General features: G+C 47.1%; 1 protein-coding gene across 1 annotated transcript in view; it reads right to left on the bottom strand.

The window, feature by feature from the left end:
- The window catches only part of KMT2D (lysine methyltransferase 2D), a 90,231-nt gene extending 65,339 nt beyond the window's left edge, over positions 1-24,892 (bottom strand). Inside the window, exons 1-7 of the mRNA XM_033138808.1 lie at positions 24,348-24,892; positions 8,263-8,327; positions 5,519-5,645; positions 4,961-5,178; positions 4,190-4,299; positions 636-798; positions 57-222 (exon numbers count right to left, since the gene is read on the bottom strand). Of these exons, the coding sequence (XP_032994699.1) occupies positions 57-222; positions 636-798; positions 4,190-4,299; positions 4,961-5,178; positions 5,519-5,645; positions 8,263-8,311 (833 nt within the window). The 5' untranslated portion in view covers positions 8,312-8,327; positions 24,348-24,892. The remainder of the gene's footprint in view (positions 1-56; positions 223-635; positions 799-4,189; positions 4,300-4,960; positions 5,179-5,518; positions 5,646-8,262; positions 8,328-24,347) is intronic.
- Positions 24,893-25,658: the final 766 nt, after the last annotated feature.

Genomic DNA, 25,658 nt, shown 5'->3' with positions numbered 1-25,658 from the left:
CAATGGGTGTCCCTCCCTCCCGATCCCCGCCTCTGAGGGGCTTTTTTTACACTCACCTGCAGGTTTGGCAAACTTTGCATTCGTGACATTGCCAGCCTGAGCGCTTGCGAGGCGTCACCGTGATCTCCAAGCAGGCGCCGTGGTAGTGCAGGCCACAGCTAGTGCAGAAGAGTAGGTCGCGCAGCTCCCCGGGGGCGTCGCACACCATGCAGCGAGAGTCCTCTGCAGGAGGGACGAAGGGCACTCTGGCACGGAATCCACCAAACCATCTCCCCCCATTGGCCCAGAGTCCAGCAGCAGCAAAAACAAACACCATTTCCCCCCCCCCTCAAATTTAGGTCCCTGTTGTTGGACTACAACTCCCATCATCCCTGACCTGTTGGCTAAGGGTGATGGGAGTTGTAGTCCAACAACAGCCGGGGAGAAAGCTAAGTTTGAGAAACACACACACACACACACACACTCCCCTTTTCCTGACCCTGCAAATCCAGACACAAGAGCTCAGACTCCCAGGATCCAGGCCTCAGCTGCTCTACCTACTGAAGATCACTTCTGTTTTTAAGTGCCAGGCTGCTCACAGAATCACTGGGATGGAGCAGGCTCCCATCCCAGAAAGCCACACCGCCAACACTTACCCATCTGCACCGCCTGGTCCAGGTGCTCAGGACAGAGGAGTTTCAAGCTCTTCATGGACTGGAAGCAGCCACTAGTCGCCGCACAGGGGAAGTGATAGTGGCGCTGGCACCCCTCTGCATGGCACGGAATGGTAGCACCCCGTCTCTTACAGTGTTCACATTTCTGGAAGGAAGAAGAAGACGTCACAGGTTCAAAAAGAGGTTCACTTTTCAGAAATACCCTATTAAGGTCTGGTTAACTGCAGTAACATCCCTTCCCCCTTTTGTAATGTATACCCATATTTTTTTGTGTGTTGTTGTTTTGTTTTCTACATGGGTACTAATTCTTGTTTCTTCTTCTCTGTGTCTCATCTTACTCTGAGCACTTGTAATTTTGTACTTCAGAAAGAGGGGGCTGGGAGAACTTCTCTTCCTGCAGAGAATGGGAGCCATAGATAGGTCAGAACACCCAGAGCTGAGATACAGCTGCCACCAAAAGCAGGAAACATTCATTGTTCAGACAACAGCTGAGGAACAGCCACCGATAATAATAATAATAATAATTTATTATTTATACCCCGCCCATCAAGCTGGGTTTCCCCAGCCACTCTGGGCGGCTTCCAACAAAATATTAAAACACAATAACCCATCAAACATTAAAAGCTTCCCTAAACAGGGCTGCCTTCAGGTGTCTTCTAAAAGTCTGGTAGTTGTTCTCTTTGACATCTGATGGGAGGGCGTTCCACAGGGCGGGTGCCACTACCGAGAAGGCCCTCTGCCTGGTTCCCTGTAACTTGGCTTCACGCAGTGAGGGAACTGCCAGAAGGCCCTCGGCGCTGGAATTCAGTGTCCGGGTAGATCCAAGAGACCTGCTTAATTCACTCTGCAAATTGCCTGTGGGACCTGGACGCTTCTGACCACCCACCCGACCTTCACCTGCACTGCACAGCCGTTTCCAAACCTGGAGTTCACTTTTGTGCAGGGCTGGTACCCGTCCCATCAACTCATTTAAACACAAACTTCTTGTCCAGCTGTCAGATCTCCAGCTTGGTCCAAGGCAAAGCTGGATGTAGACCAGGGTTAGACAGGAAGTAGACTGGGATCTAACGGCAGATCTCTGGTTGATTTCCAGTAGGTTGGCAAGGATGTTCAACTCGTTAAATAACAAAATACCACCCACATTAAATTATACTGATGAAATGGAGAAAGGTGGGAATACTCAGGAGGACCGAAAGCTTCATTCAGTTCTGCTACTATAACCAAATCCCTAGGCTCACCCTCTTTAATTATAAGTACATGCCTTTTGTACCAGGCTCGGGTCTGGTGGGTCTTGGGGGTTCTAGTAAAAAAAAAAAACAAAGTGGATCCTGCGGGGCTGAAGTCTGCCAGCCCCCGGTATACACAGCCTAATTATCCTGAAAGCATTCCTGAGCTCTTTATTGTTCCCAGAGCTTCTCTCCCAGGTCCTCAGTCGCTGCAAGAAAAGGGGACCAGCAAGGGCTTTGGGGCATGGCACTTAAAAACAAAAAATCTCCAAGCTTCTGCTAATGAAGCAAAAGCCACAAATTGGGAGAAAATTGGATTCACCAACCTAGTGTGAACGCAATGCAACACAGCCGGGTTTCGGGGTGTGTTTTCCGGGAGAAAAAAAAGGAGGAAGGTTTGGCATGTTTGTGCAGTTTGTCAGAGGGTGGCGAGAGGCTTTGTGCAGAATTCTTCGGTCCTCACGCAAAAACATACTTGCAAGGAGGGTTGAGGAGTGTCCATGGGAGGACATGGTAGCTACATCACCGCCCAAACCACCCAGCTATCTATCTAAAGACGTTAGAAAACCCGAGACACCGATGGGCTTTTACTAGGGCTCGTTTTAATGCATTACCCTCGGCGTTACTAACTGGTAGATATCTTCGGATCCCAATAGAACAGAGGCTATGTCCTTGCGATCTCAAGGAAATCGAATCTATTAGCCACGTTCTCCTACACTGCACTCTGCATCGAGATTTGAGGAAGGAGTTAATCGAACCCCTGTTAAAAAATCTACCAGGCCGTTCAATTGAAATGCTGACTAGATATTTAATTGAGGACACCAACCCAGAGCAAACTATGACTGTAGCTAAATTTTGCTATCATGCGGCAAGACTGAGACGCGTCGTGACATCAACTAACAACAGCGATAAAGCCGCCCACCAAGCCATAGCAGATAATACTTAAATGGAATTATCTGCCATTAAATTTTAGCTTAATTTTAATCTAACACAGGATCTGAAATAGTATTGTTAAAAGACGATATTTAAGAAATATTTATACTATGTACTATCGTTTTATTTTCTCTTTTGCTGGTCTATGACCGTAATAAAGATTTATTATTATTATTATGGTAGCTACATGTTGAATGAAACTTTGCGCTTTCATCACTGGATTCCAGTATTCATTCTCAAGTCGCAACCAATCCAGCAAATATGGCTATTGCAGTTTAACTTCTCTTATGCTAGGGTTGTCATATTTCAAAAAGTAAAAACGCAAACTGAAAAGAGCTTTTTCTGCAAAAAAAATCTTTTTCTTTCTTAATGTAGTTTTGGAGCTATTTTTAAAGAATTTTGCCACAATCTACACTCCCGACATGGGTTGCCATATATCTGGATATCTCAGTGATTTCCGCCTGGACGATGTTTGTGACGACCGAATCCTGGCTACATCCAGGAAATTCCAGACGTACGGCAGCCCTATCTTATGACCAGGGTGCTATCCTGCTCCGGCAACAGGATTTGCTGCAGCAGGAATTAGGGCACGAAGAATTTATCCTTGGTCCCTTCCCCAGACTAAAAGAGGGGAAACCCCACAGGTTACTGATTCCCAACATATTTAAGGACTGCATCAGGGCTTAACGTGAGAGTGAGGAAATGTATTTCAAAAGAATCACAGAAATGCAGAGTTGGAAGGGACCCCCAGGATCATCTAGTCCAACTCCCTGCAATGTAGAACTATAAGGTAGGTAAAGGTAAAGGACCCCTGGGCAGTTAAGTCCAGTTAAAGGCACTTATGGGGTTGTGGTGCTCATCTCGCTTTCAGGCCGAGGGAGCCAGCATTCGTCCACAGACAGCTTTCCGGGTCATGTGGCCAGCATGACTAAACTGCTTCTGGCACAATGGGACGCCGTAACGGAAACCAGAGCACACGGAAACGCCCTTTACTTTCCCGCCACAGCGGTACCTATTTATCTACTTGCACTGGCATGCTTTCGAACTGCTAGGTTGGCAGGAGCTGGGAAAGAGCAACGGGAGCTCACCCCGTCGCGGGGATTCGAACCGCCGACCTTCCGATTGGCAAGCCCAAGAGGCTCAGCGATTTAGACCACAGTGCCACTCACGTCCCACGTCCCAATGTACAGAGGATTACAATATCTCTTAAGGGGTGTATTCTGTGCTCCGTGAGGAAAGCGGTTCCTAGAGCTTTGCCAAGAATGTTGCTCTGGGAGGACTGTCCTTGCGCACCCCATATATTGCCAGCCCACCCCACACAAGAGCTAGAAAGGAACATCTCCCCCCCTTCTCCAGCCCAGCTGAGCCCCGACAGACCTGTGCAATCCCTGAGATGACAGCTTTGTTCACGAGGCTCAACCATGACCCTTCCAAACGCAAGTCTCCGGCCGACCACACCACGCACCAGTGATGAGCCCAGAAGTGACCTGCACAAACAGGAAGAGGAAAACAGTCAACAGGGCAGCAGAGCAAACCTTATCACAGGCACACAAGCAGGAGCCTAGGGAATTAGGAATAATAATAATAAGTCCAAGTGTATGCTCTCAAGTCACTAGTAGGTCCCTGGTTTTGTGTATGGGTGTGGATGTGCATGTGCGCATCTTGGGTTGGCAAGGCTGTCCTACTGCAATAGTTTTAATAAATGCATGGCATCTCGGGTTGGCAAGGTACCTGGTGTGTGTGTGTGTGTGTGTGTGTGTGTGTGCATGCATTCATGAACAGCTGGTTGGCAAGGCTGTCGTACTGCAACAGCTTCAATAAACACCCTCCCGGGTGGCTGTACCCGTTTTATTTCCTTGGTTCTGTGGTGCAGAAGTAAATTCTTACCACGCCAGTGCAACAAGAAAAACAAAAGATTCTGCAAACCTGAAGTCTGCACTCCCTGCCATCCTGATTTACTCTAACCTGAGCCCTCCTGATTTTTTTAAAAAAGAGGGATGCATTGCTAAATCAGAAGCCAACCAGCTTTTAAGATTTCTAGGCTGCACAGAGACATCAGGAAAGGGAGCTTTGGCAAGGGCATAATGGTGCTGGGGTGCCAGGCTAGGCTCCTCTCGGCAGCGTTTCCTCGGCGCCTCCTGGGCTCACCTGTTGGCTCAAACACCTCTCGCACTGCCACACCATCCGCAAAGCCAATCAGGGCCAGGTCGTCGCCTCCAGCCTCCGCCGAGCCGGGCTGCTTCCTTTCCTGCGGCTCCGAAAGCTCGTCCGCCCAGCCAGGCGCCGGATCGAAGCGCAACAGCTCTCGCTGCCCGTGAAGGCTCCACTTGCTGCAGTTGCAGAACGCGCAGCGCTTGGGTGGGGAGCTGGGAGGAAGGAGGAGATGAGAACGGGCTCGTCGCTGCAAGGAAAATCTACCCCCTTTCCAACCCGCAAGGGTGGTCCCACCCGAAATATCCCAAAGGGCCACTTTGATCTGGAAGCATGGAGGATCCAGGCCTTCTGTCCTCCAGCCCCAATTTGGGCATCCATGCCGGACTCTCTGTAACCATCCGATGCCAAGCAAGGCTCCGGATTCCCCTTCAAGCTGTTCCCCGGATTCTCCTACTACGGTTTGTTAACCTTGAACCCTTGCGAGCCTCCCCATTCAGAAGAAAAGAGCTCCAAGTGAAGGAAGGGGGGGAAAACACCGCCCAGGTCTCCCACCTGCAGGTCAGGGTTGGCTCTGCTTTCGCTTCTTCCGGTGCCTCTTTTGCAGGGCCTTCTTCCGGTGGCTTCAAGGGATCAGCTTCCACGCTGCCCTGCTCCTCCAAGGACACAATTCCATCTGCTGCTGCAAGAGGGCATTTTGTCAAAAGCCGGGCAACTGGTTAGGAAGCGCATCGCTCGTGTCACTTCCCCTGCCCAAACTGAGGACTTCACAGAGGAGTGATACGAGATATGAAATCTCCCCTCCCTCCACATTTTTCTGGGTCCCCACAACACCCCACCCCACCCCAGACCTTCACATGTCTAGGGGGGGAATATATGCACTATCAAGCACAATTGCTGACAGGAACAGATACTACGCTTGATCTTAGCCAAAAGGCCGACAAGCGATGGAACATGCCTTTTTTTCACTGCCAGTACCATACAGATATACGAGCTAAGTTCATCTTGCCTACATTACATAAATTTCCAGGTCGCACAGAACAGCTTTATGCCTCCCTGCTACTTCAAGATGAAAACCCAGATGTTACATACTCAGTTGCTAGATTTTGCGCTGCTATTATGGATATTCGTCAAAGGATGGTTTGCGCCACAAACTAGGCCCAAAATGCAAGACCTGTGCTCCTTCATGCTCCCTCCTTTAAAGTCGCTTTTAACCGTTTGTCCTTGTTTCTATCTTTTTAAGTTACGTATGATATAATCACCTTCCAGCTACTAGTTTTTATTCCTTGTCTGTTAAGTCTTATGTGTTCAGTTTATCCGTATGTTTTATTTTATGCTGGTCTGTGACTAAAATAAAAGTTTGACACCAATACTGATACCGCTGACAGGAACGAGACCCAGCTCAGCACCAGTTTACCGTAGATATGTTCACCTGACAGCTTCAACCTGCAGAGCGGGCACTTTTGCAAAATGCCATGTAATGTTTCTTCCATACTTGCACAAAGGCAATATTTCATATTTCCTCACTCTGGAATTCCCTGCCGATTGAGATTAGGTAGGCACATTGACTGTACTGTTTTTAAGGCTCCTGTTGATTATTTTTTGTTTGCCTTACCAAGCCTACACAGATACAGATGGATTACGTGTATTTTAAAATGTAACGTTATTTCATAACGTGTATATTTATATTTATGTTGATGCTGGTTTTATTTCTATTTGGGAGAGAGCAGAATGTAGGTGGTCTTCCACTCTGCCGCTCACCCATCATTTTAACATCAATCTCTCAGTTTAACAAGATTTACAAGTTGCTAAACGAATGAAAACACACAAAAAAGACGGCCGCGTGTTGAGTTCTCCCATGCATAGCATCTACTCCAATGTGTCCTGATGTGGTTACAAGGGGTGATTCGTGGCCTCCCTAGAGTGCAGTCAATGGTGGCCGACAGAGGCGGGATTAACGCACACTGCCATGATGTCAAGGCGCACAGCCAGCAAAACTACACATCAGAGAGGGAACTCAGCACACTGCTCCTGTGTTCAACGGCAGCCCAATATTCTCTGTCACCCGCAGTTCCTCCCTAGACTGCAAAGGAAAGAAAAACTACCACTCCGGTGCGTTTAATTCTGGAAGGCTGTATTCTTCTTTTTTAATGTCTTAACAGGGCTACATTTCCTTAAAAATATGAAAATGGCTAATCCTTGGTTTCTGACAAAAACTCTTTTATTATTTGAGACGGCCTATTCTCTTGTAAAAAGGCAAAGGACCCCTGGACGGTTAAGTCCAGTCAAAGGCAACAATGGGGTTGCGGCACTCATCTCGCTTTCAGGTTGAGGGAGGCAGCGTTTGTTCACAGACAGCTTTCCGGGTCATGTGGCCAGCATCATTAAACCACTTCCGGTGCAAAGTAACACCGTGACAGAAACCATAGTGCACAGAAATGCTGTTTACCTTCCCTCCACAGTGGTACCTATTTATCTACTTGCACCGGTGTGCTTTCGAACTGCTAGGTTGGCAGGAGCAGCTCACCCTGGCGCAGGGATTTGAACCGCTGACCTTCTGATCAGCAAGCCCAAAAGGCTCAGTGATTTAGACCACAGCGCCACCCAGGGGTCCTTTACCTTTTCTCATTCATTTAAACAATTTATCTAACAAGAAATAAAAAGACAGAAAATATAAAAATTGGTGAAAACTATAAAACTGGGCTTCAGTGAAAATGCTTGCTGGAATAAAGACTTTTTAAAAAATTGAATAATTTTTAATGAAGATTTTCATGGTTTACAAAAAATACTTACATTGTCTCTTTTGTTCAGGTTGTGTTTTATACAGATCAATTACATTTGTTGTGAGAAACTGGCATTGTATGCAGTATAGTGGTACCTCGGTTTTCAAATGTAATCCGTTCTGGAAGACCGTTCCGAGTTCCGAAACGTTCGAAAACCAAAAACTCAATATGGAAAACTCAAAATGGAAGCCGTGTCGGATGTTGGGCTTCCAAAAAGTGTTTGAAAACCGAAGCATTTACTTCCAGGTTTACGCTACTCGAAAACCGAAATGCTCACCAATGGTGACGTTCAAGAACCGAGGTACCACTGTGCAAGGTTGGGGTGTGTGATAAAACTTGTTCTTTTACTTAGTGTATGTGTGGGGTTTTGTGTCAGTGTCACTTGGGTAGGCTGGAAGGCTGTGTTCTTGAAAGCAGAGGAGAGAGATCTCTCCCCTCTCGTAACCACAGAATCTGAACCTCTTGTGGAGGCAAACTTCTCAGCAGCAGCAGCAGCAGCCAAACTGGGGCACCTACCTGGTGTGTCGGAGTCTTTGTCCTCACCAGGTGGCTTCTGATCATCCATCCTGTATCCAAGAGACCTAGGCAAGAAGGAAAACAGCTCAGGAAACTTTCTTCTCCTCAGCCCTATTTTGCTCTCACTAGGGTTTAAACCAGGGGTCAGGAAACTTTTTCAACGGTGGGCCCGTCCACTGTCCCTCAGACCTTGTTGGGGGGGACGGACGGACTATATTTTGAAAAATAAAAATAAAAATGAACAAATCCCTGTGCCCCACAAATAACCCAGAGATACATTTTAAACAAAAGCACACATTCTACTCATATAAAAACACCAGACAGGCCGCACAAATAACCCAGAGATGCATTTTAAATAAAAGAGCACATTTCTAATGTAAAAACACACCGATTCCCGGACCATCCACGGGCCGGATTTAGAAGGCGATTGGGCTGGATCCGGCCGCCGGGCCTTAGTTTGCCTACCCATGGTTTAAACAGTGCCATAAAAGCCATGTTGTGGTCAAGCCCCATTATTTATTGTTACTTTTAATTTATTAATCACCTTCTAAACCACCGTCTCAAAGCGATGTACAGTCGTATCCTGGATCTCGAATGCCGCAAACGCAGAAGTGTTCCAGTTTGCGAACTTTTTCGGAAGCCCAACGTCTGACGTGGCTTCCGCTTGAGTGCAGGAAGCTCCTGCAGCCAATCGGAGGCCGCGCCTTGGTTTCTGAACATTTTCGGAAGCCGAACGGACTTCCGGAACGGATTCCGTTCGAGAACCAAGGTACGACTGTACATGTAAGATCATCAAAAACTATTAAACACGGGGAAAACAACAAATGCATTTAAGACAAGACTGAAAGCCCAACAAATGCAAGAAAGGAAAACCTCACATGTTGATACACACCAGGTTCTGCACTCAAGTCATAGAAACTGCACTGACATGCGCTTGTTTTGCATAATCTACTCCTCTTCCTGAATCAATGGTTCTTGGAGGCAAGCACTGGGGCTGGGGGGAGGGATGGAGGAAGGCAGAAGAGGATATGCAAGAACCACGAGAGGAGAAGGACAGTGACCTACTAGAAGCCCAGATCAATAGCAACCTAAGAACTGCCGCCTACACACTGCTAAACTTCGCTATGCATCAAAGAGGGCCAACATCAGGAATAAAATGGGGGAAACAACTTTCTCCAGATTACCTGCAGGTATGTAATAAATACACCTATCCTGCCCCCCCCATTAAGCTCAGGTAATGTAAAAACAAGCAAGCATGCTTCTCTCTACCCCCCCCCCAAACTCCCATTTCCAAGAACTCTCTCATTTTTCCAACAAATGGGAATAGGTAAAATGGCTTCTGCCCTAACCAAAGAGCATCGGGGTCCGGAGCTGTTGGAAATCCTCGGAATATTCTAAGTTACGTTGGGGAAATTGTGGCACAGTGAACTCTTCCCCCCCCCCCAATAATTGGGGCAATGGGGCCTGCTGTAAAACACAAAAGGCAGCGGGTACAAATACTGGATCACATATATCAAAAGATATTCCATCCCTTTGGAACCTCTAACATAACAGTGTTGTTAGAGCACCGCTCCCCGCCCCCCCAGCCCAATTTGAATATATTTGATTAATTTAGTTACAACAGCGGCTATATTTCAAATACACTGGAAAAACAAAACACCTCCACCCCAATATCACGGGATGGTGCTGTAAGATTTGGGACACAATCTAACGATGATTAACTGAAAATGATGTCAGGCTCTAAATACTCTTGACAATTTGATTCCCCATTTCTTAACACACTTCGACTCCTTGAAGCCTCTGCAAAAAGGCGTCTAAAATTAAACTGTAATAGGCGTTATCCGAACAGAAACACCCAGCTCTACGGCGCACAGGGTATTTTATCTCTTTGCTGTCAAATGTTAACAGGAATTTAACAACTTTGTAATTCCAGTGTTTAGCTTTCTTCCAGCCCAAGCAGAAAATAAAAATAAATTTTAAGGTCTAGTGATGAGAGGCCTGGCCTTGTTGACATGGAAATGCTTCCCTCCCCCTCTCATTAATTCAAAAGCTATGACCATAAAACCAGATCTCACAAGCCCCTTGTACAAAGGTGCCATTGCTCCACGTTGCACAACCAACACAGAAGATACAGAAACACCGAGCGATGTGAACGCATGTCTAGATCTCGACCCGTTCTAATGGGTTTTGAAGGCAATGGGGTTTTAAGGGAGCAGAGATTTTGCATCTCTTTTCAATGCTGCGACCGTCACTCCCAAGATTTCACTACAACGGCATGGAATAAATCCAAAACAAAGCCAAGATTCAATTTCCCAAACCAGAAAGTTGCCCCTTTTCACGGCAACGGTACTAAAAGTAACTGAAAAAACACCCACCCCTGTTTTTTAAAAACAAACCAACCAACCAACCAGAGTTCTCACCCCACGGAAACACAGGAAGCAAAAGCGAAGAGCCGTCTCTGCAAACACTGGCAATATTAAAGGTCACATGGAGCACTTTAAAGGGGGGTGGGGAATCTGATTGCACATCAATACAGTGACACAGAAACGCTCCATTAATTCAGATTTTTCAGTACCTAGTCTCTTCCGATGAACAGCGGCAGGCAGAACCTCTTGATTTACCAAATCCAAACTCTGTAAGCGACAAGAATCTTATCCAATCCAAACATATTTGCGGGGGGCCGGGGGTTGTGTGAAGAGGGGCACTGGTGGGCATACTTGTATCTCTTTGGTTGCCAATGGCTTTCAGATACAGTGGTACCCCGGGTTACGTACTTAATCCGTTCCGGGTTACAGTACGTAACCCGAAAAGGACGTAAACCGAACAATTCGTTCTGCACATGCGCAGACCAAAAAACCCCGAAAAACACTCTGCGCATGCGCAAATCGCGCATGTGTCAGGTTGCGCTTACGGGTTAGCGGAGTTTGTAACCCGAAAAGTACGCAACCCACAGCGAACGTAACCCGAGGTACGACTGTATCATTCTGCAATTCCATATAGAAATGGCCTTCTAAATTATTGCAACAATGTGACATTTGAGGCCTCCTGCGAGGAAGATCCCACCTGATTCCTTGGCAAAACCCTTAACGAGTTCTACCGCTGCCCTTGGCGGGCCCAACCCAAAGTTATTTTGGGGCAACCAAGAAAACCCAGCGTTTCTTACGGTGTAAAGGATTCCCCAAAGCGTCACCTACACTCCCCCAATAGTAAAAACAGCCCCACTGAATTCATGCAGAATCCAAATTCGTGACTACTCCCCTCAAAATTAAGTACCACACGCACCCCAGGTCACACAGATCCTTACTGAACACTTTTCTCACTCCGTAAGTGGAGTAAGTAAGCCATCACAGAATTATCTGGAACAGGAATCCCCTGGACATCTGGTGGTTCCCTCATGGCAAGAAGTGAGGTTGCAGGGCCTTCTCAGTAGTGGCGCCCACCCTGTGGAATGCCCTGCCATCAGATGTCAAGGAAATAAGCGTATATATTTTAGGAGACATCTGAAGGCAGCCCTGTATAGGGAAGTTTTTAATGTTTGATATTTTATTGCGTTTTAATATTCTGTTGGGAGCCGCCCAGAATGGCTGGGGTAACCCAGTCAGATGGGTGGCACAGAAATATCAACACCATCATGTAAAGCAGGAAGAGGTCCACTGGCATTTACACAGACTGACCTCACTCAAAACATTCAGAGGGGCAGAAAGCAGCAGTGGCAACAGCAAACATCTAGTAAGATGTCTGAGAAAGGGCCTCTCTCTCTAATCTGCCAGGGTCAAAAGAGAAAGTAGGGACGCATGAAAGTAGCCACAAGACAACAAGCTCCCAGGAGAGCCAGGGACTGCAGCCGGAACCACCCACCAAAAAAAGGAGGCCATGCAGCAATCCAAAAGTGGCATTTGGGGCCAGAAGTTAAGCAAAGGTGATTAGAGAAAGGGGCAGGCTTCAGGTTCAGGACTCTGGCTGCTCCTCCTCAACTAAGTCTCCCGTTCCTCTGCTTTGGGGGTGGCCCATCACAGAGTTAAGACAAGACACCCAAAGGCAGGGGCACACTGGGAATAATACAGTGGTACCTCGGGTTACAGACGCTTCAGGTTACAGACTCCGCTAACCCAGAAATAACGCTTCAGGTTGAGAACTTTGCTTCAGGATAAGAACAGAAATCGTGCTCTGGCAGCGCAGCGGCAGCTCCCATTAGCTAAAGTGGTGCTTCAGGTTAAGAACAGTTTCAGGTTAAGAACGGACCTCCGGAACGAATTAAGTACGTAACCAGAGGTACCACTGTATACATTTAGGAGCTCCTGCTTAAAAGTCATTCTGGAGGGATGGGGGGTGACTTTCTCCAAATCTTTACTTTTTAGTCCAGGAACAAGGGAGACGCCAAAACCTTCATTTGCTTCCAGCTAGGCCACCCCACTTCCAGCAGAGAAGAGGAGGCGAGACTCCGTCTCCTCTTTCTCCCGACCAAATTGCACCACTTCCAACTTCCTGCCCCAACTGACAGCGCTCCTCACTTTCTGGCCTCCCCTTCAGAAGATGTCTGCTCCCTGGTGGCTTGAGCCAGTTGCCATAGCGTCTGCGGAACCTCTGTCTCCTGCAAATGGAAGTCCCCTTCCCTGAAGAGAAGTCTTTTAACCCTTTGACAAGGCATCCATCTTTCCCACCCCAAGCCCAAGAGCTGCCCTCCACCAGTCTAGAATATGTTGCCTTCCCTGCCAAGGTGGGCTTCTCAGTCTCACCTCGCGAATTTCGTACAAGATATTCTCGCTTGCATTGCGAGACTTCCGAGCCCCAGCAAACTAGCAAGTGGGTGTGCATTATCCTAGATTTCCCCAATTTGGTCCCAACCCCAGATATGTTGCACTAAAACTCCTCATTGCTGCGGCTGGAGGAAGTTGGAATCCAAACAGCAGCGGCAGCTGGCAGGAAAAGGGTGGCATTGTGCAGCTGGGCTTACACCAATGGCGTATCAGGAGGCAAACTCACCTGCCCCTCCTGGTATGCTCAGCAGGCAGAAAGACAGGTGCCCAGAACTGCCCCACGCACCAGTCAACCCCTGAGATCCAAAGGGAACCAGGTTAGGATACTGACAAGCTGGAACGTGTCCAGAAGAGGGCAACCAAAATGGTCAAAGGCCTGGAAACGATGCCTTATGAGGAACGGCTTAAGGAGCTGGGTATGTTTAGCCTGGAGAAGAGAAGGTTAAGGGGTGATATGATAGCCATGTTCATATATATATAAAAGGATGTCATATAGAGGAGGGTGAAAGGTTGTTTTCTGCTGCTCCAGAGAAGCGGACACGGAGCAATGGATTCAAACTACAAGAAAGAAGATTCCACCTAAACATTAGGAAGAACTTCCTGACAGTAAGAGCTGTTCGGCAGTGGAATTTGCTACCAAGGTGTGGTGGAGTCTCCTTCTTTGGAGGTCTTTAAGCAGAGGCTTGACAGCCATCTGTCAGGAATGCTTTGATGGTGTTTCCTGCTTGGCAGGGGGTTGGACTGGATGGCCCTTGGGGTCTCTTCCAACTCTATGATTCTATGATACCTCCCCCCTTGTGTACAGGAGCCAAGCCATTGGTCTTCAGCTGGTGGTTATGACCCACAATCTGAGGAACGCTCCATGCTAAAGTGGGTCACGCCAATCACACCCTTTTTCTTTTTCAAATTCAAGAGAAAAGGTGGAGGGGAACGAGAACCAAAGATGGGCACATGGGGCAAAACACTGCATGTGGTTAAATATATTGTGAATATCGGCGCTTGGGGTTAAAAGGTGGATCCCAGGTCGGAAAGGAATGAAGATCACTGCCTTCACTGAATCATCCACATTCTCTTTGGTGTTTAGCGGCATAACAGAAAAGGGAGATCACACTGCCTAAATTTCAGCAAACCAGGGTTGCCATATGTCCTCTTTTCCCAGGACACATCCTCTTTTTCAGGGGTAAAATTTCTGCCTGGGCGGATTTTTTTTTAAAAAAAAATTGTCAAAATGTCTCTGGCTATACTTCCTGGATGAGACATAAGACATTCCCCGAATGTCTGGTGGTTGAAGACTTTCTTTCCTCTTCTCTTCTCCTGCCCCCCACCCTCAGCAATATATCACAGCTTCTACAGCCTACATATAGTAGGGGGATTTAAAATGAGAGTCATCGCAACATCCTTTTTTCTTTTCTTTTTTTGCTCTTCAAAATATGGAAACCCTGCTGCTAAGCCATCTCATCGCTTTTCCTGAAGAACGAGAGACTATTGCTCACTTCTGCCCAGAAACTCCTCCACTAGCAATGTCCCTCCTTCCATCGGATGGCAGAAAACCGTATTCTTTTTGGGATCACAACACGTCCAAGGACACAATAAGTTGGAGCAGAGGAAGTTAACAGGAACCAGGACCAGGTTCTGTTCCAGAATCAAAACTTTAATTCAAGTTTTCTTCACGTTCTCAAGGTTGAGCTACGCACAGCACAATCCCATACAGGTTTATTTGGAACCATGGGGGTTCCTCACAGGTAATGTGCGCAGGGCCTCAAGTATAATACACACTGCCAAAGTATACCTTTGATTCCTTTACAGTTGTACCTTGGATCTCAAACGCCTGGGCTCCCGAACAAACCGGCTCCCGAACGATCAAAACACGGAAGTGAAGTTTCCGGTTTTCGAACTGTTTCCGGAAGCTGAAAATCCGGCGCGGCTTCCGATTGGCTGCAGGACGCTCCTGCAGCCAATCGGTAGCCACGCCTTGGTTTCCGGATGGTTCCAGGAGTAGTCGGGCAGACTCCCGGAACGCATTCTGTTTGGGAACCAAGGTACGACTGTACTTAAAAATCAGTGCCTCAAAATGTGCAGTGTCTCTCTATAGCTCAGAAAGGGAGAACTTGTGTGGTCTTCTAGATGCTGCGTTCCAACTCCCATCAGCCAAGCATGGCTGAGACGATGGGATTTGTAGTCCAACATTACCTGGAACGCAACAGACCCCTCATTCTTAGTATATCTATATATCCTTACGATATTCTTTGGGGCAGAATATAAGATACCGAACTCAGTCTGTAAAATTCAAAGCTCTACCTAACCTGAATCGCCATCTTGTCTACTAACATCTCCAAAAACAAGCAGAGCACATCCAAAAGACTTAGAGAGAGAGCTTACACCACAAGGATGCAGGGAGAGATCACCTGACAACGGAAGTGGGGGGGGGGCTGTTATTGGGTTGTTGTTTTTATTTTCATTGTATATATATAGTGGTTTTTATGTTGATCTTATCTGTGAACCGCCCTGAAACCTCCAGGTATAGGGCGGTATATAAATAATAAATTAATAAAAATAAATAAATAAATAAATAAATAAATAAATAAATAAATAACAAGACTGCTCTACACCAGACATTCATCGCCTGAATCAAACCATCTCTTGGAACCACCAGAAAACAATGGACACATTCGCACCACACATTTAAAATGCTATGATAAATGTTCGCGGCCTCCCCGAAGAATTCTAGGAGCTGTAGTTTGTTAAAAGTGCTCAGAGACCCCCCTATTCTCCTCCCACAGCTACAATTCCCAGGGCAGTTTAATGATCAATCCCCTCTTCCCAAGGAACTATGGGAACTCTTTTTGATGGGAAACAGGGGTCTGCCGACAACTCTCGGCACCCTTAACAAACTACAGCTCCCAGAATTCTTTGGGGGAAGCAGCAACTGTTTATAAGGTGATACCACAGCACTTTAAATAGATGGTGTGAAGAAGAAGAAGAAGAAGAAGAAGAAGAAGAGGAGGAGGAGGAGGAGTTTGGATTTGATATCCCGCTTTATCACTACCCAAAGGAGTCTCAAAGCGGCTAACATTCTCCTTTCCCTTCCTCCCCCACAACAAACACTCTGTGAGGTGAGTGGGGCTGAGAGACTTCAGAGAAGCTGCATGTGGAGGAGTGGAGACGCGAACCCGGGTCACCAGATTACGAGTCTACCGCTCTTAACCACTACACCACACTGGCTCTCCAGTGAGTGTGGCCTGTGCGCACAGTCTGACTTCTAAAGGCCATTGTTAGTGCAAAATTCAGCAATGTAATTTCCAGCAGGGTATTTTGATAATAAACAGAGGAGGGATCGTAACTCAATGGTAGAGGACCTGCATTGCCCAGAGTCAATCCTTGGGCATCTTTTGCTGAAAATATAAAGATTAAAGTGCTGCTGCCAGTCAGAGTACGCACTGCTGGGTTAGATGGGGGAAAGAGTCAGAATTGGGTGTAAGGCAGCCTCTCTCTTTTTGGCTTATATGGGATGGTGCTTTTCAAAATTACTTAAGCCTCAGTCCCGAAATCCAGGTTCAGATCTTCCATTAAAGAAGGCAGACACCGACATTTTCCAAAGGGGGAAGCTTAGCTACAGGTATTATCCATGTGGGAATGACACGGATGAAAACTTCCCCAAAGCACAGGAAAGAGAAGAAGGATGGATGCACAAAGCCTGCCCCTCCTGGGAACCCAGCCCCAAGGATGCAGCCTTGGAAGGGGGGGAAAGAGAACAAATGTCTGGTTCTCTCCCCCCCCCCCCCCGCCCAAATACAGGCTTGACCCACCTCGCTTCTTAAGACTGTAAACTGCAATACTGCAGCTGCCTTTTGCACAAAACCTCCAGGTCTGTTTGACCCATAGCCTAAAATAGCTTCTAGGAAGGCCACCACACAGTTAAAGAACTCTTTAGCTTATTGAAACAGATGCTTTTTTAATAAAACACACCTTCGTATCCTTGAATAAATATAAACTCGTCCTGGAAAAAAAATATTCTTCCATCGTTTTATGGATGACGCAAACATGTTGACGTACCACATCACAAACCATCTTTAAAAGACGAAGCCTTCCCTCCTCTGGGATGGGGAGGAAGCCTTCTCCAAAATGCCAACTGCCCCCTTACATTTTGGCAAAGTCCTTGCGTTAAAAGTAATTAAACCATTTCTAATAATCTGATGGATGATTAATTAGGGGCATCTTTTTTGACTGATCAAAAGCTTTTAAATAAATTAATCTAACTGACCAACAGCTTCAACACTGCTAGTAACAAGTAGATTTATCTTGGCTGCGAGTCCCGGAAGATCTGCTCCCTGTCTTGCAGGCCTTTCCCCATCTGGCCTGGGAAGCTGGGGCCCGGACTGACTCCAGCTACAAAATCTGAGGCTGCTGAACAGACTCTTAGGCTGGGGTGTTGCTGTAATTGATATTAATCTTTGTATCTTTATTTTTGATCTTATTATGATTTATGTGGAAATTCTTTAACTTGGCTGTGTACTTTTCATGTTTTATTTATTGATTTTTAATAATTTTGTTACATTTGTAATTAGGTGATTTTTATTCTCATGCCGTTAAGCCACCTTGAGCATTGGTTTGAACTGTGGAAAAGCAGCACACAAATAAAACTATCTATATATGTGTTGGTTCTTTCCGCAGCGCCAACTTTTGCCAACACAGCAGCAAATACACTCAGGCTGCAACCGTAAACTGGAAGCAAGGCCCATTGAATGCAATGAGAAATACCTGCAAGCAGAAGTGCATAGGATTGCATTATCAAGGTGCTGATAAAAGAGTTTCAACAATCTTCTATGACAACCTAACTACGTATGTTGTGGACTGACTACACGAAAACAATTTATGCAACATGGCAAGAGGCCTTTATAGATCACAACTGGCTTTAAGGATTAAAACAGGGTTTGTTCAGACACGCAGTTTGCCAGTTTGCAATGTTTAACACCTTCGTACCATATATGTCAGTTTGACCTTAACGCGCGACCTGTGTTAGAAACTCAGATATGTAACCTAGGTGCCAAATGGCTCCTTAAACAAGGGTTACAGTCGCTAAAACGGGGTGCCTTTACCTAGTTGCCATTTTGGGGCCAGACGGTTCAAAAGTCGTGTTTTTCAATAGGACTTTTTGGTTCCTGAAATTCATTCCGATTGTGCAGATACAATATAATGAACAGAATTCTACAGAATGTACTGCTTGTGCGTGAAAACGGTCAAGATCCAAGGATCCCCAGGCACGCACCTCCAGATGGTAGAGACGTCCAATGCCACCCTGGCACCCGGGCATCTTCACTTGGTCACTTGTGGCCGATAGCCAGGTGCAAAAGATGCCTGGCAAATTTCGAATGCTGCATGTGACTGAAAATGTATCTTTTAATGAACTTATGCACAGAGTATTACTGGTAAGTATTTTCACATAGTCTCACAACAGGACAGGAGTTTTTATTGACTTTGAAGAAAAATGGAGATATTGGGTATGGCACAGGGGTGGTTCTCAGAGACACCATGTCAAAAGGCATCTAGGATTCACACCTATAACTGGAGGAAAATAAAAAATTACAACACACAAAAAAGAAAGTCACGCCTTTCAGGCCTACAAGGAAAAGAAGAAACCTCTGGCTCAGTCACGTACGCCTTTGTGTCAGGAACAAGAGAAAGGTAAGACATGCAATAGCTACCAGGATGACATGCAATAGATCACCAAGGATTTCCAACTCCCAATTTTTTGACTATTGCAAAAACAACATGACCACACACACACACACACACCTATATTAAAGGTAAAGGGACCCCTGACCATTAGGTCCAGTCGTGTCTGACTCTGGGGTTGCGGCGCTCATCTCGCGTTACTGGCCGAGGGAGCCAGCGTACAGCTTCCGGGTCATGTGGCCAGCATGACTAAGCCGCTTCTGGTGAACCAGAGCAGAGCACGGAAATGCCGTTTACCTTCCTGCCGGAGCGGCACCTATTTATCTACTTGCACTTTGACATGCTTTTGAACTGCTAGGTGGGCAGGAGCAGGGACTGAGCAACAGGAGCTCACCCCGTTGCGGGGATTCGAACCGCCGACCTTCTGATGCAGCAAGCCCTAGGCTCAGTGGTTTAACCCAAAGCGCCACCCGCGTCCCACACCTATATTAGACCGATGAAATTAATAAAGCTTGGGATAATCAAAAATGGAAGTTTGCGTGGAAGGAATGTTGAGCTCTGTTCAGTTCTGGTACTCAGAAATCCCAATACTGAGAGTCCCCTGTACCTCAAGTCTATTGTCTCCTGCACCAAGCGCCATTTGGTGAATCTCGTGGTTCTAATAAAAACACAAACTAGAGCTAATAAGCCTCAACTTTGCACTTGCTTTACATTACACCAGGGGTTTTCAAGCAGTGTGGTATGACCCTGGGGTGCCTTAAATGATGGACAGGGGTGCCGCAGGCAACACTGGCCTCTGTCCCTCTTTCCTTCCCTCCCTCTTCTGATACCCTCTCATATCTCTGCCTCCCAAAGGCCTGCACAGCTGTTTGTTGCAGCAGCCCTGGCTGCAAGCTCCCCATGCAAATGGTGTCTCTGGGGCTGGCCAGGGGAGAGGAGAGCAGGCTGAGGTAACACTCCACATGGGAGGGTGTTCAAAAATGGGTGAGGGGCTGCTGGCGCCGCAGGCAAGGGGTGACCTAACTGGGCTCCTGAGCACCACAGGGGTGCCGGAGAAAGAATGCAGTTGGTCAAGGGACTCAAAAACGTTGAAAAACCTCTGCATTACACTGTTGCTGCTTATCAAAAGACTCCCCTACAAAAAAACTGGTCTGGAAATCCAGTTTGGTGGTTTCAAAAAGACCAAAGACTGGGTAACTCCTGATCCTTGATGTTCAGATTAGGGCATCAAATCTAGAGTTAAATCACGAGAAAACGTTTTTTTTAAAGTACGCACATACCGCCCCACAAAATGCTGAAAGCTTTCGCCACAAGAGATTGTGCTCCTGTGTACTGGACTTGAAATCCAATTGTGTACTGGCATCGCTATTCATGCTTTGGTAACTTCCAGATTAGATTACTGCAATGCTTTGCACATGGGGCTACCTTTGAAGACTAGTCGGAAATATAGGTCATCATCTTCAGGGCTGTCGACTCCCACAAAAAAACTTGCCCGAGATTTGTCTCCAGAGGTTCTTCTCTGGACGGCTCACCTCTTGAGGTGAGTGGTAATCACGAGAAATGGCCTCTACAATGGTGGCACCCCACTTAAGCAACTCTCTTGTCCGAGCATCACTCCAGGTGCCAAACCCTATGCTTTTGCCTCCATGAAAATTCATGTTTTTAAAAAGAAAAATTGACCAGGCCTTATAATTTTTCCATCTGCTTTTAGTAGTAAACAGCCACTGGCCTTCCTTTTTAGTATAGTTTTGTAACGTACTTTAAAAAAAAAAAAAAACAACTTTTATTATTTCAGCTATCTTCAGGGCTATAGCTGAACTAAAGGGTGGGATGTGACCACCATTCGAAATTCGCCAGGCTACTTGCGACCAAGCAAAGATGCCCGGGCACCAGGAAGGTTCCTGACGTCTCCCCCACCCGGAGGTGCGTGCCTGGGGAATCCATGGATCTTGACCGTTTTCACGCACTAGCCTAGCAGCACATCCTGTAGAATTCTATCCATTCTATTTCATCTGCACAATCAGAACGAATTTCAGGAACCAAAAAGTCATTGTTGAAAAAGACACGACGTTCCGAGCCGTCAGGCTCAAAACATGGCAACTCGGTATTCCATTCTGGCCACTGTAACCCTCATTTAAGAAGCCAATTGGCGCCTAGGTTATAATATCTGAGTTTCTATCATGTGGCATTTTTTCCAAATAAAGTTAGAAACCAACACGTCTACGCTCCGTACTTCAGCTAGTATAAACCTCACAGCTCCCCCCATACACACCCATCACTACAGAAAACTAGGAAGTGTGACACCGGGGGGTGACAATATCTTCTACACAAAACTGAAATCCCCTGCCTTCACACCTCCCCACAGGCAAGGGAGAGATGAGAAGCCACAACTATTAGCTGGTTTTGGTTTTAGCACTGACATAGCCCATTGGTGGGGAACCTGTGGCCCTCCAGGAACTGCTGGACTGTAACTCCCATTATCCACAACCCCTCGCCATGCCAGCTAGGACTTTGACCGGAGGGGCCAAAACTTCCCCTCAAATCCATTTAGCCACACTGAAAAATAAGTGCTAAAACAGAATTTAGAATCTCCTCAAATGTCAAACCAAATCCATCTGCTCCCTCTAGCCCTTCCTATGGTACACTTTTGCCGACCAAAAAAAGGCAAAACACATTACTGGACAAAGCACTGGGTGCCGATTCAAAGTTCCGATTTCGCCTTGCCAAGCCAGCCCTTGTCCCTTGTCAAATCTGCCTCTGCCTCACCTGTGAAAAAGTCAAATAAATAAAATGAAAAGGGCAATCTATTCCATAGGCTCACGGAAATAAATTAAGATGAAGAAGCAAACCACCCTCGCTCACCTCCAAAACTTACAAAATGGGGAAAGCAAAATAAACAAAAAAACCCGTTAAGGGGAAAAAAGGGATATATATAGGGTGGGTACAACCTGTGCAAAATTCTACGATGGGGCAACAGGTGTTTGCTGTGGCCAAGTTTGAAAGACCCAGCAGATGAGGCCTAGAACAAAGACCAACCCTCGTGGTGGGATCTATGAATCAGGGATCCCAGGGCTTGAACCAGAAAGTAAGACCTAGCATAGCAAGCCACCTAGATCTGCAAAAGCTTAGCCTTCGGAGCTCTCACCAGGCACAGGTGGGAATGGAGAGTAACACAAGGCCCTGCTACTACCAGGCAATCTGAAACATCTGGGTTGGCCCAGTAAAGTCGAAATACTAGGCCTGCCTGCTCATCAGTTCTTGCCTGGTTTTACAGATCAGTGACCATCTACCAACAAGATCTTTAGGCTTCAGCTCAAACCTTCTGCCTCAACAGCTGGCCTTGGGGACCCTAGATTTTAGCGTACACGCATACATAGAGCTTCAACAGGTCTGGCTTGAGGCAAGGCCTGTAGTCACAAAAACAAGGTAGGAGTTCCTGGTTTTCTTGAGAAATTCAAGAATATTTCTATTTTAGGGCAAGGAGTTTTACTGGACACTTTGGTTACGGCTGTTTTTGATCCTCAATGAAAGCCGGTGGCTGACAGTGAGGCAATAGGGGCAAATCCAACTCTTATCTCTTCTTGCAATTATCATTACAACTCAGCAGTTACACAAGGAAATCAAATGATATAAAGAGCTTCTTAAGCAATAAGGGTTAAAGCGTGCACAGAATTCATTTCAGAAGGTCCCAAGTGCGATTCTGCAGCACGACTGATGCAAACACAGAAGTCCTTCCCCTTGCAAGAAGTTCTGGTTCTATTATCACCTTTTGAGGCAACCGCACACAATAAGAAAATACTGCAATTATTTAGGTAGCCAAATATTAGTGACAACTGCGCATCTCCCACAGCTGCAAAAACACACCCTTTGCAGAGTTTGCTGCAACAAGATACGTGCAGCAAGATCAAAGATCCAGTAATCCCTGGTAGGAGCACTGTCTTTGCTAAATATATATATATTTATGTAACTAAATAATGTAACAGGATTTTAAATCACCATCTGAATCATGCAGCACACTGCAGGTGAGCTTTGCCCTTTGATGTGGAATGTCTTATTAAACCAGAGCGGGGGGAGAGGCATCCCTCCAGATGTTGTTGGACTCCCCAAACCCATCTGCGCCAGCCAGCATGGCCCATGGTCAGGAGTGGCAATGGGAGCCGCAGTCTCAACAGCCTCTGAAGGGCCTGAGGTTCCCCACCTGTGCATGAAAGGGGGCACACGTGTATCAGTGCCCTCCGCTAAGCCAGTTGCCGTTCAGCTGCTCTCTCTCCCCACTGTCAAGAAAACGAGAAGTTCTGCTCTTCTTCGGAGAGGCAACTGGTTTTTTAGAGTGTGTGCAACAGGTGTGGCCCACAAAGTCCCCTCTTTGACAGCCAGAGGGTGAAGGGAGGTATTTGTCTTTCACTGAGGCACAAAACTCACCGGTGCCAGACTCTGCCACCCTCCCCAGGCCCCCTTATAACAGAACAGGGAATTCTGCTCACCTCTGCAACTGCTCTTCAACAGCAGCCTACTGCAAATATGGATCTCAGCATCTTAAAAAAGGAGTTGTTTTGCGATACCATTGCCAGCACCACCCCTGCCCCCCCCATCCCAGCTTTGTCTCCAAGCATGCTATCACCTAGAAGAACACTGGCAGAGAGAGACAGAGAGAGAGAGAATATGCCAACACAATTCTCCTCTTCAACATCCCCCCCCAATCTCTCAGCAAATCCCTCCGGACTCCTCCATAATCCCATGCAGGCTGCACTGCTGGGGGGGGGGGGCGATCTGGGCAAAGTAGGCCTTGCCACTTTGTATGTTTCTAGGAGGGAGAATGCCTTACCCTAACCTAATTCAAGAGAGATAAGCCCCCTACATTTTAAAAGGGGGTCCAAGGAACATTTCCAATCGGACTGGGCCCCTTAGAGAGCCCTCCATTTTCAAGAAACCTCACAATGCAACAGTCCTGTAGAGAAACACCTATTTGCAATGTGACGTTGTCTCTCCTTCGATCTACAAATTAAAGCTGCCTTTTAATCCCAAGTGAAACTGAACGTAAGGTGGGGGGGGGAGATGGGGGACACTTGGGAAGCAAAGCTGGCAAAGGGAGGGAGTGGGGGGGGTAATAACTACAAACCTCTAATGAGTTGTTAACAAACACTTCCCCCTGCATCCCCCTTTAGCACAATACAAGAAGAGAAGTCAGATTTGGTCCAAAACAAATAACAGTTCCCTGTGGATTCCATCATTGTGCAAAACATACCAATAGATACTTGTGTTTCTTAGGGCAAGGGAAATAAACGAATACCGTACATCCTCCTTTGACCCAAAATTAAGGCAGCTCTGTTCTTCCCAACAGGAAGGATGTGAAAACCATTTCCCAGTTCCCAATCGCTAATTTATAAAGGCGAAAGAAACACAGGCCTAGACTCTGGGGGGGAATATATTCAGTTCGCTTGCTACCAGCGGCCCTCCACCACCTTCCCTTCCCCAACTGCTTTTACACAACAGAATTTCTCATGCACCAGAATGCCATATAAATCAACGAGGTTTAAAATTCCGACATAAATGCACCCCCCATACATTTGACATTCAAAAAAAAGGCTAAGAGATTAGGGCTTGTCTTTCGCTTGCCTTTTTCTAGATCTAGAAAAATGGGGAGTCCTCACCTACCTCTCTTCTACAAGGCGATCCAGAAATCCTCACCCGGCAAAATCCATCGGCAAGATATAGCAGAAATCATTATCCAAAAAATCACGAAGGGGGGAAAAGGAAGGGTTTGCATTTGTTCCCCTCCTTTAAAAAACAAAAACTATATATAGATATATATTTCTGCTGGACTTTTATTTACAGCCACCCGGAGAGCGAAGAGAGGATAAAACAAGCAAAACAAAACAAAACAAAAAGGTTTGGAAAGGATGCTAGTTCCAATATCCGAGGCTCTCTCCACCCAGGAAAAGAGACCGCCCAGCCCCCTTCGGAGAGTAGGGGACGGGTGAGCTTTGCTTCCTTCCACCACGGCAGTTCAGGGTTCCAAAATCAGCCCAAAGGGAAGAGCGAAGCAGCAAAGATCCCTAGGACGACACACAAAGGGAGCTCCGGTTTTGCCTTTGATCTTCCAAGCAGCCGCATCCGACGGAGAAGGCCTTTCTGCCTGCGCGTCCCCTCGCTCACTTCTGCCTCCGGGATTCTCTCTCGGGGTCGTCGTCGTCGTCCCCCCCACCTACCCACCGCCTGCCCAACCCCTTGCACCTCCCGCTTACCCCTTGCTCTTAGCAGGAGGAGCCCCCGAACAGAACGTTTCGAACACTCACTTCTAGGCCGGATGGAACGTTGAGGGATCCCGGGGGGTGGGGGGGGGAGGGAGAAAGAGAGCGAACGGAGGAGAGTGGAAGGGGGGGGGGGTTGAAATAGAACGTTCAGAGTTTCCCTCCCAATGGAACGTTCATACTTTTCCTTGCCTCTCCCCCGCCGCGCAGATTTCTCTTTCCCGGCAAGACACACAACTAAAACTAACCCGGAGCTTCAGCTCACCATCCTCGCTTCTTATTATTTGCTACACGGAACAAGAGCTAAACACGCCCGGCCACAGCCTCCCTCGGAAGGGCGGCTTGCAACCAACACACCCTTGTTTCGGCTGGGGAGGGGTCTTCTCGTCTCTCTCCCCTACCCACCCACCCACCTCAACCCTCCCGCTGTTAGCCTCCTCCCTACCTTCTGTTCCAGGCCTCCTCTCTTTCTTTTCCTGTTTCGCTCTCTCCTCTTCCTTTCTTTTCTTTCCCCCACTAAACTTCTCCCCTTCTCCCCCCCTGCACCCTAATCCTCAGCTTCAGCGGAGGAAGGGGCTCCAAAGCAGCATCGCTGGCTGGTCTCTACCCCCCCCCCAACTCGGCTTCCCCCCCGCACCCACCCACAACGAAGGGCTTCAAGGAATGGAACAGAAAGTGTTCACCGAGGCAGCCATTTTCAGAGAGGAAAGTAGGT

Source organism: Lacerta agilis, chromosome 2 (genome assembly GCF_009819535.1).
Source record: "Lacerta agilis isolate rLacAgi1 chromosome 2, rLacAgi1.pri, whole genome shotgun sequence".
Classification (NCBI taxonomy): Eukaryota; Metazoa; Chordata; class Lepidosauria; order Squamata; family Lacertidae; genus Lacerta; species Lacerta agilis.
Note: the sequence above shows the minus strand (reverse complement) of the source record. Positions and strands in the feature narration are given on the sequence as shown.